The sequence below is a fragment of the Temnothorax nylanderi genome, unplaced genomic scaffold (assembly GCF_030848795.1).
Source record: "Temnothorax nylanderi isolate EJ_2023f unplaced genomic scaffold, tnyl_v1.0 TNYL_tig0019_pilon, whole genome shotgun sequence".
NCBI classification, from domain to species: domain Eukaryota; kingdom Metazoa; phylum Arthropoda; class Insecta; order Hymenoptera; family Formicidae; genus Temnothorax; species Temnothorax nylanderi.
This window is the reverse complement of record NW_027249081.1, coordinates 1475819-1496062: the sequence shown is the minus strand read 5'-3', so window position 1 is coordinate 1496062 and position 20244 is coordinate 1475819. Positions and strand designations below refer to the sequence as shown.

Genomic DNA, 20244 nt, shown 5'->3' with positions numbered 1-20244 from the left:
TTTTATATGGTTTATGTGCTATAACTACATTTCGAAAGAATTAATTTTCACGTAGTTATTAAAAATAACTTTTATGAATAAATAATATCATCTTAATAATATATATACCCTATTATATATAAATAGTTTATTCGCTCGTAAGATATCAATTATTATTAGGAATATTTATCGATATATATTTTATATAACATATTTAATATGTACATTTTTATAATAATAACAGTTTATCAATGCATTTAATGGCGAATAATCTTACTTTGTTATTATATCGGAGATTTGGCTTAGCAATCAATAGTTTGTGCTAATTACGTAGGCGCTCGCCATGCTTTCATGCTTAAGATGTTCTCATAACGAGATCCACGACACCGCACGTGACCACCGCAAATGAACCCTACTTGTGCGGCACTCGGCGAGGATAGGTCAGTAACGCGTCGGCAATGCATTCGTGCCCCATCAAACGAGCATCATGATCGGGGCTTCGTGCGCACCTGGCACATATACAGGGTGTCCTCAAACTCGTGTTCAGTGAAATCCTTTAATTAATCTCATCGATTACACAAAGATTGATTATCTTTTACAATCTTCCGACCTTCAATATTCAACATCTTGGTCTAATTACATCTTGAATTAAAATCCGCGCTCATTGTCAGTGAAATTTCTCAGTTAACGTCATCAATTGTTCAAGACTCAGAGGCTATTCTTTTTATAATTTTCTCATCTTCATATTGATTTTGACAAACCATATTTTGATTTGAAATTACGTTTAATAAGTAAACTATTTAAAATAGATTTCAAAAATTAAAAGACATCTAGATAATTTAGTATCTTTTAATTATTTTAATATGTTTCCCCAAAAACTGAATACACACATATATAGATACATTTTTCAAATATTTTCTTTTTCAGCAGTTTCGTAAGTTATCTGCAAAAATTTTATTTTTAATCATCTATAATTGAGAAGTTGTCGATCTTTTTGAGGTAAATTGAGGTAAGAAAAATTGTATTAATTAATCTACACAAAATTTTGTTTACATGAAGCGATCGCAAAGTTGAATGACCATCGTGTGTATCCGATCGATCGCATCGCTCTCACACCGAAAAAATCGTATTCTTGATTTTAGAATAATTCCCTCTAAAGCTTTCTTCTAATCAAATATTCTAAAATTTTCCTCTAAAAGTTTCTTGTTAAGAATATCATTTAAAATAAAGAAAATATTCTAAAAGAAGCGCCGGTATAAACAAATTCTAGCCGTGCTCGCGCATGCGTTAGCATTACCCTGTGGCGCCCTGTGCTCTGTACGGCGCAGTACGGCGTGTTTTTCTCGTGTGTTCTTGTGTTTTCGTCCCGCGGTTATCCAAGGTTAAAAGCGAAGTATGGAAGAAGTACGAACATGGTTATTGAAGAACGGTTTGTCCGAGTTAGTTTGCCGTTTTGAAAGTAAGTATACAAATTGGATTTTTTATAGTACCTTAGCTAACAAGTGCGGGGAATCGTAAATCGGCCGCACGCGAGGAAGTTTGGCGTACGAGGCGAAGCCGAGTGTGACAATCCGAGCGATCGGCCGATTTACGACCCGCACATGTTGGTTATGATATTTTGTGTGACTTGTGACTGGAAATACGGCCCTTTCTAAAATCGCACCATGTGCGGGAAGGGCCGGATTACAGGCGCAGGTCGCACAAAATATATTGGTTATGTAATAATTAATTATGTAGTATGTAGGTTATGCAATATAGTACAGTCACATTTTTACATTGTTGTTTAATCTTTCATGTTTTAGATGAAAAAATTAATTCATTAAGAAGAGTAAGCGTTCTCACACAGGACCTAATACGAGAGTTAATACCTGAAGTTGGTCTTCGTGCCGATTTTGAAAACTGTTTGAACGATTTCAAGACAAGTCCATCAAAAGAGGTAAATTATGGATAATATAATATATAAATAATTATTTATATGGATAACTATATATTTATTTCGCGAGCATCTTGCTAATGTTGACCTTGATACATGTAAAATATTGTAAGAGTAAAGATTGATACTTTTTTCAATTGGCAATATATAAGATCACTAATCAAGGTCATCGATGTGGTTAAATGAGAATTAACATTGAATATCAAAAATATTTAAGCTAATTTTTAATGACTATTTTTTTTGCTTTCAAAAAATAGATTTATTGGTTTCGATTTGTGACTCGACCCAACTTTGGGTCTTAAATACTTTTGCTAATACATAAAAACAATATAGAAATATAATATGTATTTTAATTATTTAAATTAACCTCAAAAAACTAATGTAAAATTAATACATAAATATATGTTAATGAACATTCGATCTTAACATATATTTATGTATTAATTTTACATTAGCTTTTTGAGGTTAATTTAAATAATTAAAATACATAAATATTTCTTTATTGTTTTTATGTATTAGCAAAAGTATTTAAGTCTTTACAAACTATTTTCTGTTTAGATTGGCAGACAAACTTATACGGATATACTAACAGAACATCTAAATAACGATGAAGACTTTATCAGTCAGTTGATGAGTGGAAAGGAAATCTCACTTCCTGTATTGCAAATGCAGTCATGTAAAAACATAGATCAGGTAAATATATTTATTATAGTATCTACAATAAAGAAAATATTAGAAATAAAAATTAAATATTAAGTATTAGGGAAAAGGAGAAAAAGAAACAAGATCTCTTTTTTCTCTTCTTCCTTAATATTTAATATTAAATTTTTAGTCTTCATATTTTCTGTATTGCGCATTGAACCTATCTTGATTAGAATGTACAATATTAACAATAATACAACGACAAATTGAATTAAATTTATATTATTAATATTAACCCTTATATTGATATGTAATTGTATACTTAATGATATTTTACTTATTTATAATAAATTATATATAATTTATAGTTTACTAATTTTGATTTTTATTCTTTCACATTAAATTGATACACATTATTTTGTGACAATAAATATTAGTTTTTAACTATTTTGTTATATTAGAATTTTTTATTTTATGATATTTTTTATGATATTCTTTATGTTACGGAAGAAAATATGACGCTATAACTTTTGTTCAAGTTTTATATTTATATTTGTAATTATTTAATTTTTGATACTCTCTTCTTATATATTTTTAAATATTTTTTTGTCATTGGTATTTTTAAAAGAAATAAATCAGCTGATCAAGTAATTTGTTGCCTGATAACAACTTCTTATTTTTTATTTCTATAATATTATTCTATTTTGTAAGACTCAGGAAAACGAGACGAGGGATAAAAATTTAGAAGGTGAGAACTTTGAAGATTCCAGAGCTGGAAGCTCAATATCCGATACTGTGAAAGAGGGTGAAACATCTGGTAAGAAGAGGAGCAGCTCTAAGTCAAATTGTGGATCAAACAAACGTTTGGCTACTCTTAAAGGTTTTTCCCATTTAAAAGAACTGGTATATATGTTATTTTTTTTATTGCTCTGCATATCTTTCATTTTTCTGTATTTTTAATTATTGTTTGTTTTTATAGGATCTTGAAACATATTTTACAAATTTTGACCTGGCATCAGAGGCAGCAGTAAACAATTACAAGTTCAAAGGGACATTAAATGAAAAAGATCGAACTGCAATTACAAATGCCGTTGTGCATGAAATGTTAAGAGTCAATTATGTGTAAGTACATAGTATAATGATTTTAAAGGAATATTTGTTTGTTGGTTCATTATATATTCTCCTATAAATAAATCTATTCTTTGTGGAATCGCAGGCCATCCCACTTTGAATACATAGAAGTTATTAAGAAGATTTGTACCCTTTTTCCTTCTGAAGATCCAGTAAGTTATTGTTTAGAAATTTTATTGCCAATGTTGCAATTACAGCCTTATTAAAAATTGTTTTTATTCTATAGGCCATTTATTATATTCCCCCTGACAAGACGCACAGAAATGCGCAGGGCAAGCTACCTAATAAGGTGAGGAATATTAAATATAATCTCCAAAAGAAAAACGCTGGAACTCTTCCTTCTGCTTCAGTGCAACATGCCTTTGACGCATTAGGAAAAATAAAATTACTGCTCCAGCGAAATTAAAAGGTAAGGCCTTTTTTATTTGTAGTATTTCTGGAATCAAAATAGATTACATTTATATCCATTGAGTATTTTTCCATTTGTCTTAGGAATTAATTTATATTGTTTTTTTTTTAAAGAAGTTAATAAATTTCCTGTAGGCCTATTCTGTAACTTCTAATGACAGTGTGTCGTTATTGTTATGTATCATTACGCACATATTTTGACATATTAAAAATGTAGATTCCAAGTTGACATTTATCACACGTAATGTATTATCGATGCAATACGCGATACAAATTTACTGAAAAAAATTAATTTTCTAGAATTTTTAATAAAAAAAAAGTAACATTTTTATATTTAACGTAAATGTGTGTGCAAGAATAAACAGTAATATCTGTGACATGCGATTTAAAAATTAAAAAAAAAACTTATCAGCTTTTTCAACATTTAATTTCCGATCTCTATGATCATTCCTATATGACGTTCCGACACTGCTTTGAGAATATGTCGTTTTTATGCTTTGTGCATTTTTAATATGCATTCGCGTTTTCTACTAAAAATCTAAATAGAAATCTAATCGATAGATATTGATAGATAGATATAGCCTCATCAAAAAACATAACGCAACATAACGATAGCGATACGGTTGTTACAAGTTATAGAATAGATCCACAAAGGGCCGATTGTTCCAAGTGTCAAGTAGCTTACCTGATGGTTAAAAAGTATAGTATGAGTTACCTATGTTATACTTTTTAGCCATTAGGTAAGCTATCTGAAGCTTGAAACAATCGGTTTTAAGCAGGTATTCTGTTATTAGTTAACGACAAATATCGATATTGTTAACTATTAATATAATAAATATATAAATTATAAATATAACTGTTGTTCGTATATTTACAAGTAAATTTCTTTTAAATAGAGGACAGCTGTATTTATCATTTATAAATATTTATTATATCAATAGTTAACGATATTAATATTCGTCATTATATAATGAATTACAGAATCTCAGTCCAGATAATCTAATTACAAAAATTATTAATAGGTTATGGATTATTTTCTTCTTTAAATAACAATCTTTTTATTATGTTAGGAAGCATTGATAGACATGACAATACTATCAAGACTGCTATTACATATTTGAAACATAAAAGCCGGGATTCTTGGCCTCAACTGTTGGAGAATTGGTCGTTGACGCATGCCTTTAGGCGTAAAATCTTATTAGACACAAGACCAAGTATTCAGTGTGAGGTTAATAAAGTTCAACAAGACAGCGATGAAAACAGTGAAGATGAGGAAGAGGATCTTGTTGATGAGTATATAAAAAAATGGGATGTCTTGAAGCTTCCTAATGGATACCTCTTAGTAAGTATACTACGCAAAATTTTATTGATAAAGTAAATTTACTTTGTCTTTTACAGAGTGCTAATTGGTTATAATGTTTTTTAGCTAAATCAGGATTTTAAAGAGCTTTTCCCAGGTAAAGAAGACGGTTTATTTTCAAAGTGGGAAACTACAAAAGAGTTAATAATTGAATTGGCAGAAACCGAGATTCCTCTTTCAGATATTTATGGAAGAGATTTATTGAAACAATATCATGCTGCTCCTGTAGGTAAATATACTTTTACAGATACCGGTCAAAATTTTGAATACATCCGCATATACACTACTGTCTATAAGAAATTAAAGTAAATATATCTCTATTTGTACGTTTATTTCTTTTTTAATTGTAATAAGATTAAAAATCTTTCTAATGCTTTTTTACGAAGCACTGTAAGTTTATTATTTTACAAGAAAATAACCGCTTCGTAAAAGAACGTTAGAAAAATTTTTAACCCTATTGCAATTTTAAAAAAAGATAAAATTATTAATAATGATGTTTACTTTTTTAAATCCTTATAAACGAAAACGAGGTAAGAGCAACGGTAGTGTATATTCGGGTGTATTAAAATTTTTGTCCAATACTGTAAGTACTTCTATTTTCTACGTACTAGTTTTATTTTTCTTCTAATATCTCTCACTTGTAATATTCCCTATTGTAATATTTATAGATAAAAGAGACGTAATAACATTATTTTTATTACCATCCTTGTGCTGTAAGCGAGGACGAGGTAAAAGCACAGGTAACATTCCATCAGTACAAGAAGCAAGAAAATTCTTCATTTTCCATGTGACTGTAAGTAGTATTTCAAATTATATCAATTTCTTTAGTAAAGACAAAGAACAATTTAAACATAAAAAGATATTTACCTTAAAAATATATTTTATTATTAATCTTGCTTAAACTATTCGATGAAAAAAGAAATGAGAAGGAATACGGATTTTGCATTAGAAATTTTCGATCAATTCCAGTAGACTTTATTCGTATATTTTTATATACTCCATTGATTATTTTCCCATTGATTACAATAAAGATTTTCTTACAAATTCCGATTGAGCGGTCTCTTTGATTAATAGGAATGAATCAAATTTTGCATCAGAAATTTCTGATATTTATTAAATATTAATTGACTATTTTCCCATTGATTCCAATTGATCAACAATTCTATCGGAAATAATCAGAAATTTGGAATGCAAAATCCGATCTATTGATCAAAGAAATCGCCTTATTGAGATTTCTAACAAAATCTTTATTGGAATCAATGGGAAAATAGTTAACAAGTATATATATGAATGAGTATAAATGAAGACTATTGGAATTAATTACAAAATCAGCATTTTTCTCAATGAGCTTTTAAATTGGAAATCTATTAAAATCTATAAGAATTAATGATATTTTTTAAAACAGAATACAATTAATATACAATTAATATACAATTTATTATTAATAAAGTCATAAATGTAACGGTTTATTATCAAATTATTAATGGTTGAGTAACACAATTTTTACATATTAGAAAAAACGCAAGTTTAACAATGCACTTTACTTTACATTTACAAAACACGAATTAATGTCAGATTAAAGATCTACAAGAAAGTTATTTCATAAAATTGCTGGTGATGAAATATTTTCTGTGGCATAGAGAACAATTAATATAATCTAGTACAGAGTTCGCGCTTAATTAACCATTGCTACATGTGACAGAGTATTTACACGTTTGCAATAATTAACGGCTAAAGACGACTCTCTACTAAATTGTATTGGTCTACGTCACATAAAATATTTTTATTATTAACAATTTTATGAAATAACGTTTTATTACATATTGTGCGTTTTGTACGTTTATTTATTTTTCTTACTTTATGTTAAAATTTTTTGGTAACTAAATAAGTTTAATGAACTTGTAGGTCCCAGGAGACCTGAAGAGAGCTATTAAAGGGCATCGTGCCCATTTCAATGCCATTGGAGCCCGTCTCCAACCGATTCTTATAGTTGTCGGACAGACACTCACAAACATAACGGCCACCTACGTTCAAATTGATGGTGTTTGCTATAATCTGAGAACACCAGTGGCAGCTCTGGATACTTGCCTGAAAGCATACCATACTCTCGATGCAGTATATCCTGAACAGTGCAAGGCTATATGGTATTTTGTACAACATTATTTTTATCATTTATATTTGGAAGAAGATGAGAATATCTCTCGAGTTGCAAGTCTAATAAGCTCTCTCAGAGGACTTGCCTCAAGAGAAAAATAAAGTATTTGCTTCAATGTTCAACTTATACTTATGACTAATAATCAATGTTGCTAACTGGTCACTTTTTGTTACTTTTGATTTATCACTGAAAGCTGCTATCGTTCTAAATCGGTTAAAGCTTCGTAATAGAGCACGGTTAATAATTTTAAGTTTAGTTTTTAAGTTTATTAGTTTTTAAGTTTATTAATTTTTGACTGCAAGATACAACATGTCATATACTTGTAATGAATGTCGTGCAATCCTGCATTCAATAGGTGCGCTATGCACTCACTTGCAGATTATTCATTCTTTTAATGTTCTAAGCATTTATACTTGTGCTCAAGATGGTTGTAGCAGAGAGTATGACACTGTTAAGTCTTTCAAAAAACATTTAAAAACAAAACATTCCATCAGACCTCATTTAAGAATGCAAGTGATAGAAAATGTGTTACCTGAAAATGTCATGATAGTTAATCGTGAAAATGTTCCTATGGATGATAACTTTCCAATGCCTATAAACGAAAATGTTTGTAATAATTTACAAGGCAATCCAAACATCAGGCAATTTTATGAAATTGTTTTAAATTTTCAAAATATTTTATTTCAGTCATCTTTGGCTCTTGTTGCTAAATTATACAATGACATCACTCTTAATCGATCTCAAGTGCAAAATATTCTCGATTATATTAAAGAATTTGCTTCAAGTGGTTTTCTAGAAATGTTAAGGAATGAAACTCTTACTGTAGTTAGAAATAACAATATACCTCAAGAAGAGATAGGAAATTTAGATACTATGTTTGCTGCATTGTACGATATGTTTTCAAATGTTGAAAGTGAAACTCAACGAGTGAATGCTCTAGAACAAAGTGATTGTTATGTAGGCCCTAACTCATATATTATAGGCGTGGGTGAGAAAATTAAAAATGTTAGAGGTAACTTAGTTTTGACACCAGTAGAATTGACTGGTCAATTTATTTCTATGAAACGTACGTTAAAACAGTTTTTAGAATTGCCTGATGTTTTTAATGCCATAATGAGTAATGTTGAAAATCTTAAAAATTCGCAGTCTTTTACAAATGTCGTGCAAAGTCCTTTCTGGAAAAACATAGAGCAAAATATTTTTGAAAATCGTATTGTTTTGCCTCTAAATCTATATTTTGATGACGTTGAACCTGACAATCAAACAGGTTCTCATTCAGGTGACCATAGTTTGGGAGCATTTTATTATCACATACCATGCATTCCGCAATATTTGCTTTCTTTGTTGGAAAATATTTTTGTTGCCTCTATTTTTCTAAGTGATCATAGAAAAAATCATAATAGAGAGGTATTTGCACCTATTATTGATGAATTGATAGATTTAGAGACAAATGGTATTGTAATTCAAACTGAATCAGATGAGTATACTGTTTATTTTGCTCTGTGTCAAATTCTAGGAGATAATTTAGGGCAACATGCCGTGACTGGCTTTGTGGAATCATTTAATGCAGATTATTACTGCAGGTTTTGTAAGGAGCATAAAAATATCATGAAAAGGCAATTAAGAGAAAATATTCTGGCACTTCGTAATAGAATAAATTATGAAGAAGATGTACTAAGTAATAATGTTTCTCAAACTGGAATAAAAAATCGTTGTATATGGCACATTCTAAACTCTTATCATGTTACTGAAAATTTAGTATGCGATTTAATGCATGATTTTTTCGAGGGAGTGTGTCATTATGATTTATGTGCTATATTAGATTATCTCATAAATCATATGAATTTTTTCACTCTTGAGACTCTCAATGACCGTATTCAAAATTTCAATTATCGCGATTCAGGTGATAAGCCCTCACTTATTACTGCAGATCGCATTCGCAATCAAAAATTAAAAATGTCTGCGTCTGAAACTATGTTTTTTGTGCGTCATTTCGGTTTACTAATTGGAGACTTAGTGCCAGAATATGATGAAGTTTGGAGATTTTACAGAATTCTTGCTACAATACTAGATATTGTAATGGCTCCATATGTTCGACAAGAATTAACTAAGTACCTTTCAACTTTAGTTGCCGAACATCATGAGATGTATTGCGTACTTTTTAGTAAAACATTGAAACCTAAACATCATTTTATGATACACTATCCTCGCATCATGAATTTGATAGGACCAATGATAAATATTTGGTCAATGAGATTTGAGGGAAAACATCGTCCTGTCATAAAAAGAGTAGCAAACAATATGAGTTGCCGAAAAAATCTACCCCTTTCAGTTGCAAAAAGATATGCGCTTTCATGTTGTGCAAGACTTCTGAGTAAACGAGGTTTTTCAGATAATGTTAAATATCATCCAAAGGAACATAAGCTAATAAATTGTGAAAATTTTGAAAAATTTCGAAATTATATACCCCATGAATTAGAACAATCGTTTGCAGTCAAAGAAGCCGTTATTTGTGGTACCTGCTACAAATCTAACATGATTGTTGTTATTAATTACAAACACGATTTACCTATATTTGCCAATTTATGTTGGATAATAAAACCACAAAATGTACAACAGCGTCCTTTCTTTCTTTTGTCAGGACTGCAAACCGTTGGTTTTAATGAACACTTGCATTCCTATGAAATTATACCTACTCCAGAATGGCTGTTAATAGAATATAAAGATCTCGTATCGTTTTATCCATCCACTGCTCATGTGGGGTCTGATGGAAATACTTATGTAATTTTTAGGTATATATTATAAGGTTATAGTTATAAGGTTATTATTTGTAAATGATTTGCGTTTATTCATAGTTTTTATAAATGATGTATCTTCTGTTTAAACATTTATAAGTTTATATTGTATCACATTTTGTGAGATACAAAATAAATTACGTATTCTATACGTGTCTGAACATTTGCAATTCTGTTTTTTGCATTTTTGATTGACTTTAATAATATATTTAAAAAATAAGAAATTTTGCAGGAATTAAAAATAAAGACTTAAATCGAATAAAAATAAAAAAATGACTTTATTTTTATCTTATTTAAGTCTTTATTTTTAATATTTTGTGTAATTCCTTATTTGTACAATATTTTACGCTATTTTTTTGTATTAGAAGAATATTCTAAAAAATTAGAATATAATATTAGAGGGATATATTCTATTTTTTAGAATATCCCTCTAATATTATATTAGAATATTTTATACTATTTATTAGAGGAAAGCCCTCTTATCTTTAGATTGTATACTTGGCGCGTATTTTAGTGGGAAATATTTTATTGTTTAGTGGGATATTCTTAAATCAAGAATATGATTTTTTCGGTGTGGTTATGCACGTTCGAGCCGATGAGTTTTAAGTCCCCGCTTTTACGCGGACTCATTCGCGCCGGAAGGGGCGGCGATCGTCTCGACGGTTGATTCATCTCGGCGCAACTCTCTCGTTATCCGGCCGTATTGTCATTATGAAAACGAGCAACGGCGCGCACTTAATCGGCCGGCGGGATCCGAGCCGCGACGGCAACTACAATTTCCGTGCTTACGCTTACGCGCGCGCCAGCTATAACATTCGGAATATTTAATAACCGGTAGCACACAATCAATGTACAGGGTATCCCAGAAACTAGCAAGTCACCTTTTATCCATAGATCTTTCTTTTAGGGGGGGATCCCCAATTTGAAATCGATCTCTCTCCTTTTTAACGTGTCGTCAGTTATCTGCATTAGACATCTCTATAGTAATCCTCGAATTGTTATCTTATCAAGTCTAGGGATTATATATCGTATGTGTATACATAAATAGGTAACGCAAAATAGACGTACGGGCGCGAGCTCGTACATATAAGCAAGCAACGCGGTATGTAGTTGGAATTTCCTTCTTATTTTTTTTTCTTTTAGATAAACTAAACTCTATAACTATATGTATATTATAAAATTGATAACTGACTGCAGCTAACCTATTATTACGCTGCTTAACAACCGGCACGGCTGTACCGTAACCGCGCCGACCGCGCGTAGACGGGGCTGGTTACGCGGCCGCGCGCGGCGCGCTTCCAGACAACTACGTCCTTACGTCGCGATATAATCGGATCGCCGCGATAGCGTTATTACACGTTATTATTACCGTCCGCGAGACGTGACCGTAATCCGCTTGCGGGCAAATCTCTGCTAGTTTTCTAGCTCGTTAACGCCGACGTACCCGGCTGCCGCCGCGCGGACGCATTTCGCCATCCGTTGTATCGCGCCCATCCATTTCCCTCCCGTGAACACCATTACGTTCCACCGCTGCTGGCTCCCAGGGCTTGATCGGTGAGTTCGAACCCTCGACGATATGGGGGAAATCTTTTTGCGGCGGCATCATCATCTTACTCGTATACATAAAAGATGAGCTTAGTCTGCGCGGTAGTCTGCGAAAAATTCGGGTTGTCGTAAAAAGGGAGTTTGAGTACGGAATTGAATGCGTATGTATATTGCAAGGAGGGACACGTGTGTCTTATAAAAGAGAAAACCTTTTAAGAATAGAGAAAGCTTTTACGTTTATGCGCTTTGTTTTACAAGGAAAGATTGTTACTAATAAATTAAATTCCAATGCGTTCTTGAACCTTTAAAGGAAAATCGATACAATATTTTCCTGACATAAAGAATACATATTTGAATTTTCCACCTGGAGTAAACGTGACTTGTATGTTTCCTTTACAATTAAGGGAGACCGGGGCTAATTGTTACACTTTTCAAATACTGATTTTTAAAAAAATGTTAGCAATATTTTATAATATCGTATACTACTTTATAATGTAACTACATCCTTTAGGTGTAAGTAAAAAAATATTAGACTTGTATATATTCATACACAAAAAAGTTATTTAATTCTAACCAAACCGCGCAAATGTGACAACTTACCCCATACCCAGGGTTGGTTGTCACATGACTCTGGATTGATTGTCATGTATCTTTAATGTAGAGGAAACATTCGACAAATAGTTCCTGTTTTAATATTTTATTAAAGTTAGTCCCAGTGAAACGAGCTATTTCGTACACCCGACTAACACGATAGGAGCAACCTACATTATAAAGAAGAATATTCCACTCAAAGCTTTGTGACAACTTACCCGTGTGACTTCTAGCCCCGGTCTCCCCTACCGATCTCCGCGCCCAACGCCCCTCGACTATTATGTATCTCAAAAGAAATTACGAACGGATATATCAATTATTTTATATAATTCTGCACGTCATGAAATATCGCGTGACTTCATCGTAAGGTATTACTTTTTGAAACTCAATGTCCGAGTTGAGTTCGATCCCCCTTAAGCGCCATCGTTACGGGGGCAATAACACGAGGGGGAGATTCGCGTTACATCGCGGCTACGCGATCGCGTTCGTCGGATCGGTATCCCGATTACGCGCGCGCGCACGTACGCACGCGTTATCAACAACGTGGCTGAAACATTCGCCAGCTCGTGCCGACTCGGCAAAAAACCGGCCGTTGACGTGGTCCCCGATCCTCTTTCCCTCTCGCTGTCTCTCTCATTGGCGCGGCCTGACCGCGACGTCGGCAGGCGCGACGTCGAGGTCGGTCACCCTGCGGAAGATCGGCCGAGGAGAAAAAGGGAGAGCAGGAATGCAAGAGAGACACCGGCCGGCCGCCACGCCGCGCCGCGCCGCCGCGCCTCGCCACGACGTACTCGCCGTAGCCGGTCGGCCGCTGCGCTGCGCCTTCGATCGTCCTTGCGCTCCTTCGCGCGATCCGAAAATAATCGCTTCATCGTCGCAGCTTAGATTTCGCACACACCGCTCCGTACGAAACGATTGTCCGTAATCTGATCGATTAATCGAGCTGATCTGTCAAGCGACGAATGTGCGCTTTTAATCCTTACGCGGTGAAAAATAAGCCGCGGCCGCGCCGTCGCGCGTCGCGTCGGTTTCGCCGATCTCTCCGCTCCTTCGCTTACCTCGCTTCTTTTATACGTATATCGAGGAGATATCAATAATAGCTGAGTGAGCTGCGATTCCATTTGATATCTTACCAGACGTTTCTTATAACGAATGGCAATCAGATTATAGTCAGATTAATATGATAGTTTCATAAATATATCTATTTCACATTGATATCGGCGGAGTAATATTAAATTACCATTATTTCAAATTAAAAGATAAGGTAATCTATTTAAAGTATTCAGAATTAAGAGAAATTGATAAAAATCGACTATCAAAATCTTTGTTTAATATTTGAGTTAAATATATGAAGTACGAGCAACATACGCGTAGGTCAAGATTCCTAAAGAAAGAGAATATTAAATTTGCGGATAAATATATCATTGCATCGAAAATAAAATAAGAAATCTTAGTCTCTTTAAATATTGAGTCATGACACTTTTTGCCGTTTCACAAGACTCTCGTTTATCTGAGATATAATAGTAAAAGAAATAATATCTCTCACTTTCTTCTTTCTTTTATCATATCTTTCTATGTGTCGAGATATCTGCTTCTTTATCGAAACGGGAAAAAAATCCTCAGTCTTGCGACAGATTTTTCAATATTAACCTACGGAGCCCCTAAATATTTCAGGTGTCATCCCTATCTTGCGTCTCTTCGACCACGAATCATATCCACACCCGGCGGCGATTAATCGGTTTTGACGCATCGGCTTTTACGGGGCACGAAACGGACGGTGAATTCTTCCGATTATCGCGGGGTCAGCCGCCTTAATAAATCACTGTTCGAACAGTAGGCACAGGCGGGCCGGGCCTGGCCAGGCAGGCCGGCGCGGCGGCCGTTCCTATCCGGGGTTTCGCAAGCGGACGAGATTAGCGTAAATCCGCGAGCGAAATACGTGACGTCGACGGCATCCGCGACTTCGCGCACTTTGGCACGCGGTTTAATCGCCGTACGATTACGCTTCCGCGGTTGTTTTCTGGGCGAGATTAATCCGGACTCACGCGTTCGCCTCACGCACCATTCGTGGCACGTATCCGTCGAGAATTATCGTTTCCATTAAAGTTCTTATCGTGCTTTCTCGCTGTCGTACGATTAAATAAATCATCGTGCCTCGACTCCGCGAGACTCTTTCACTCGGTACGCCGCGCCGGCCGTCGGTCGCGATTGCGTTTATCAGAGTAATTAATGATATTATTAGAGGCGCATCCGATAAGCGCGGGGGAGCTCGCCAAAACAAGTCTCGCAGGAAACGTAATACGCTATCAAAGTCCCCGGCTTTGAGAGAGCCATGCGCGCGTATACGTTATTTATCTGTTTTTCCTCTCGATGACGACAACGGCGCGGCGCGGTTCTTATCCGCGCGTGTAACTCGTTTGCTCGCGCGCGTCTAATGCATCGTTAATTAACATCGACACGATTGCCACACGAGCGATTGGCACACGCGTGACCACTCTCGCTCACGGTCGCACGTTTGTTTACCGTAATGCTCGGGAGTGCTCACGGACTGCCGATCGCCGATACGGGATTGAGCACACGACGTTTGTTCTGTGCCCCACGTGCTGCTGGCAAACGGTACCGGCGGCATTAGAACTTTGGCTTCAATTCAGCACACGGAATACGTTCCAAATGTATTAAGCGTCGAATCATTAAAACTTAATTATCGTAATAAAAGCGTATCACGTTACTACGTATGGTACTATTAATGGCACTCAGAGAAACGTTTCCTTTACTTTACGTTGCAGTTTTTCGCGGTGTGCAATGTAAAATGATGTCGAAACATGAACTTCTGTTTAGCGTTGTTATAAGCAAAGCCTGTAATTTTATAATAGCTGCTTTATGCGCTTAAAATAATTTTGGCTAATTATGACGGTTATAACGATTATGATGATTATTCTTAATTATGTCAATATTTGTTTATCTTTCATTATAACTATTACAAATTATCCTAATATCTTGTCATCAAATTATCGCTTTATTTGTCGCTTTATTTTAGCGAAAAAGGCAGATCGCATGTGCGCATGTTTCGAAATTATCGCTGCATTTGCGAATCGACGTGTTAAAACTCAAATTCCAGTCATATCCGGCGGTTTATTTCTCGATCGAAAAATTATTTATATTAAAGGCGTCGGTCGATCAGAATTACACAAATTTACACATATTTGTTTATTGAATTCGAATAATTAACCTCCTAGTGACCATTTTATTTTTAGAGAGACGGCTATTGATCAAAAAGCAATGACAAATGCAATTAAACTTAATAATGAGAATATAAATTACAGATTTTATTGAGTTCATGGATAAATAGGCGTAAGGGTGTTTTGTGCAAAAATTAATTTATTTGTACACAAGATAGTCATAATTATTGTTGAGCAAATAATTATAAGAATTATAAGAATAAATAGTTTGAATTTTTAACGAATATCGAATATAGAGGATATACGAATGTGAGAAAGGTAATTATAAATGATCATTGGTTATATATTTGAGTAATTTTTAACGATTCCTATAGGTCGCCACTGCTCCTACTCAATATGTCGTTAATTTAACTAAACAAATGGAGTTAAAAAATACTGTTTTGTGTTAAAATAATAAATTTCAAGATAGTCGTCAAGAATGGTGGTTAAAAATAACAGAATGTAACTCAAGATACTGATTTAAATTTTATCTTTTAATGTTTAACAGTGTACACAGTTTACAAATTCGCATCGGTCAATTCGAATATCGTTGCCTAAAATTCATTCGTCCGCGTTTTTCATGTATTGCGAGGCTGAGACCGCGAAATTATTTTATAAAATCACGCTTTGCATTTGCGCACAAACAGACATTGGTATCCGCCGTGCATCGCGGTAAATCATCTTCAATTATTCGTGACAACGCGACACGTCGCGTTGCGGGCGGCCAACGGCGCGGCGGTAACAACGGTTCGGCGATGGCCAATGCGAAAGTGCACGCCAACATTAACGGTACATTGCCAAAAATGATTATAATACCGCGGTTGTGCGATGCGCGTTTTCGCCAAGAAATCTCACGTATTTCGTGAATCGCCAAAGAGAAACTGTTTCGCAAAACGCTTCGGCGGAAAATAACTCGGGCGAGAGAATCTGAAACCGCTCGAAAGATCATTAGATCATCAGAATATTTCGCTTGGAGGTGTATTATTTGCTTCGAAATATATAAATGTACACACGTGCGCGCTTATACGTATCTTAATTTTGATTATATTTCGGGATTGAAAACTGGATTGAAACTGTATGTATTTCGTAAACCGCAAACCACATTTTTTTCAACGATAAGTAGAGTAGCGAATCTAAATCCGTTTGAAGGACGCAAAATGTAAAACGCGTCGGGAGAGAAAAAAGGAAAGAGGAGGGTATGAATTCTTTATCGCATCCCCCTGCGTTTGAATCAACGAACGTTTGCGACGAGTTGACGCGCCTCTCGAGTGCATCGCTCCTGATTGAAGCTGCAATGAGCGCTCGCTCCCCCTTCGCCGATAACGCGTCGAAGTCTTCGCGAAGGGCAGATAAGAGCAAAAAGAGCGTAATCGGAAGAGGACTAAAAAGAGAAGCGGTGGAGAGGCGAATAGAAGAAGAGTTATCGCGCTCGTCTGGTCGTCGTCGCGCGGCGGAGGATAAGGAGGAAGAAGAGCAGCGAGGAACGACAGAACACTGGAGAAAGAGAAAGAGAGTGAGAAAACAAGGAGAAAGAATGGACGACGATGGGATGGAGAAGAGCGGAGAAGAGGCTGGAGGGAGGAGAGACCGAGAGAGGGTGGAAGACGAAGTCACGAAGCAGTAGTGGAAACGAAGGTGGAGGTGGTGGTAGATGGGTAATGCCACGATCAGCCGTGTGGCGAGGATTGCACATCCGACATTATTTTATATTTAAATAACCTCGTGTATACATATAGGATACATTGTCTCTATAAGGACTGTCTTATTTCAAAGTCGAGTTAAATTTAATTTTATAATTATCCCATGCCTTAGAGAATTAATTAGATAATATTACTCTTTAAGATAATTTAATGAGTATTTTATCGAAATTGTACTGTTATACGTAATTTTATTTATATGTTTGCGTAAATATGACTGCGTCTTTATTTTATACAATTAGGAATATTTGTTATATTATTGCAAGAGGATATTTTCGACAGGTATTTAGGCGTACAAATTTTGATATTTATATATTATTTATCAACCTTATATGTTCGCGGGCACCACACACAGGGGGGAGGAAAACGCAAATGCGCGGATTCTCGCCGTGGGCGCGAATGGCCGTGGTTACGGATCTGGAGGTGGCGATACCGGCGGCGGTGGCGGATAGGATGGTGGAGGCAGAGGTTACGCCGCGCGCGCGGCGCGGATCGGCGCGCCGCAGGGACGAGAAAACGGCGTACGAGAGTGCGACGAGGAAGACGGCTGCACGGAGGAAGGGGAAAGATCGTCGGAGAGGGAACGGAGGGACCCGCACCGACGACCCTGAGATATGATAGCCCAGGGGTGGCCAACCGACTCCGAAGCGAGCCCTCTCGAAGGTAATCACCGGCAGCTGTCGAAGCTGGGGAAGTTGCACGAGCTTCTACGCAAATCTACTCGCATTGAGATGAGAGCAGCTAGCGAGGTCCGTGGCCAAATTGAACGTTCTCTCTCCCTCTCTCTGTGTTTAACTATTACATAATAAATTTGCGATCCAAAAAGACCACTGGAACTTTATCGAGCAAATCGAGTTGCAGATAAAAAAATGCATCATCACCAAACAATCGATAGCAGATCGGTGTATCTCGCGGTCTAACAATAGTCTTTACCCAAACAAACGAGTGCTTATACAATTGTTATATAGAAGCTCGATAAAGATGATTTTTTTTCTACTATACGCGAGAAACATTCTCGGAAAGGAACTGCGAGCAAACAAGCTGTCGGTGCTCGATGCATCCAGCGACTTGGCCGCGGCCGCGGTTCGCCGAGTCGTTGGATGATCACCCCGGTGATAGCCGGTTATCATGCCTCCCCACTCTCCCGTCTCGCGCTGCCCTCCCTGGCCTTTTTCCACCTCCGCCGACGAGCAACGCCGTTCCTCGGATCCTCGGTCCCTTCACTTCACCGCGCCGTTGTCTTTCCTCCCACCCCCGCCGACCCTCGCCATCGGTCCCAACAACCTTCCGTCTAGACGGCGCGCGCACGCACACACACCCGGAGCGGCCGTCTCTACGCTCTCTACGCGCGCGGCGAGATACGTCGGCCGGTGTATTAAGCGGCGTTCACACACGCGCAATGTCACGTCGCCCGCAGGCACGCGCCGGCGATAAAGCCTGAATAGGAGAGACCGCCGCTGCCGTCGTCGTCATCGTCGTTAGGTCGTACGTGAATCGGAGGAAAAGCGCAATGTTGTGCACGCGCCGTCTGCGCTTGACGGCACGCTCCGTCTCTCGCGCGCGGCTAGTCGTTGTCGCGCGAGGTACAACTGTAAGGTACAACTATAAAATCTCGCATTCCGCAAGTAGCACCATCGTGCAATAACAGTTTCGTCTCGTACCAGCGAAAAGCATGAGCTTTGTTTTTACAGCACTCGTTCGTTTCAAGATGCACCTGCATCGCTGCATTTCGAATTACAATAGCGTTGTTACAGCTCTCTCTTGAAGAGAAGAGAATTCTCTACCGAGGAACGTCACCATCAGATTACGAAAATCTCGCAGCGTGGAAATTTTCGTTGCCGAGCTTCCACGTGGACGACGAAGGACGGCTTTCCTCGTCGTTTGGTCTGGTCCCGTCCGCTTGGCGCGAGACGCTAGCACGAGACGAGAGGAAAGACATGGAGTTAATTATACGCATTATATCGCCGGGCGTATATGAAGCGGTTAATTCGGGCTGGTAAACAACGACGTCGGAATTCCGCGAGCGTGCCGCGAGCGCACAAACACCGGCTGCGGTGATGACAACGACGGCGGCGGCGGACTTGCGCCGCGCCGATCGTCTCGTAACAGCCGGGCGTCTGCATGTCGCTCGGTAAATAAGGCCGAGAGACGCGCGAGAGAGGAAAGACGTGCCTCTGCCGTCGTCCCGCCTTCTGTTTCTCTCTCTCTCTCTCTCTCTCTCTCTCTCTCTCTCTCTCTCTCTCTCTCTCTCCTCTCTCTCTCTCTCTTTCCTCGCGCGACGATGACTATACACCGCCACGCGCAGTGCGCGCGTACAGACGTCGGGACCGCCGACGAGCGAAACAAACGTCGAAGACAGACGGTTCGCCGACGACGGGCGACCTTGGCCGCAGCGAAGGAGGTGAGCGAGGTCGGAGCGAGGGCCACCGGAGGCTCATTCGTTCGCTACATTCGCCGCTGGGTGCCCCTTAAGGTGCGACTTCGCCAACGACCACCAGCCGGATAACGTCGCGAAGGGTGCCCTCTCGTGCGCGGGCAGGAGCTCACCTTTCTTTCTTTCGTTTTCGTCTCTTTTGCTCCTTTTCCCCCTACACCTCTCGCGCGCTTTATCCGGTCGTGTTTCTCTTCCTCCTCTCTTTCTCGGTCTTCCTTTCTCTCCCTCGCTGTTTTTCGTCCCTCATCGTATCTCGCCCGGCGCGGCGCGTCACCGCCATTACCAGCCGTCGTCCCGGCTTTCTCTCCCTTCTACTTTCTCTTTCTCATACTCACGCCGCCGGTCGCTCTCGGACG

The 20244-nt window shown here is 37.2% G+C and overlaps 1 protein-coding gene across 2 annotated transcripts; it reads left to right on the top strand.

Moving 5' to 3' along the window:
• Positions 1 to 1106: 1106 nt before the first annotated feature.
• Positions 1107 to 10573, top strand: LOC139769037 (uncharacterized). Of its 2 annotated transcripts, XM_071699783.1 has the most exons (11): positions 1107 to 1438; positions 1782 to 1915; positions 2471 to 2605; positions 3266 to 3457; positions 3534 to 3676; positions 3771 to 3837; positions 3912 to 4094; positions 5164 to 5435; positions 5520 to 5682; positions 6122 to 6246; positions 7359 to 10573. In XM_071699783.1, the coding sequence occupies exons 1-7, from the start codon at positions 1375 to 1377 to the stop codon at positions 4089 to 4091; spliced, it is 915 nt and encodes a 304-aa protein (XP_071555884.1). In that variant the 5' UTR covers positions 1107 to 1374; the 3' UTR covers positions 4092 to 4094; positions 5164 to 5435; positions 5520 to 5682; positions 6122 to 6246; positions 7359 to 10573. The 2 variants fall into 2 exon arrangements, with proteins under 2 accessions (XP_071555884.1, XP_071555885.1); XM_071699784.1 differs by lacking the exons at positions 3771 to 3837; positions 3912 to 4094; positions 5164 to 5435; positions 5520 to 5682; positions 6122 to 6246 and having other exon boundaries at positions 1119 to 1438; positions 10250 to 10573.
• Positions 10574 to 20244: the final 9671 nt, after the last annotated feature.

Excerpts from the sequence above, each read along its gene's own strand:
- LOC139769037 (XM_071699783.1), top strand. The coding sequence starts at position 1,375 with ATGGAAGAAGTACGAACATGGTTATTGAAGAACGGTTTGTCCGAGTTA. Across the intron at positions 1,916-2,470 it reads AGACAAGTCCATCAAAAGAG|ATTGGCAGACAAACTTATAC; the intron begins GTAAATTATGGA and ends TTTTCTGTTTAG. Across the intron at positions 3,458-3,533 it reads TTTCCCATTTAAAAGAACTG|GATCTTGAAACATATTTTAC; the intron begins GTATATATGTTA and ends TTGTTTTTATAG.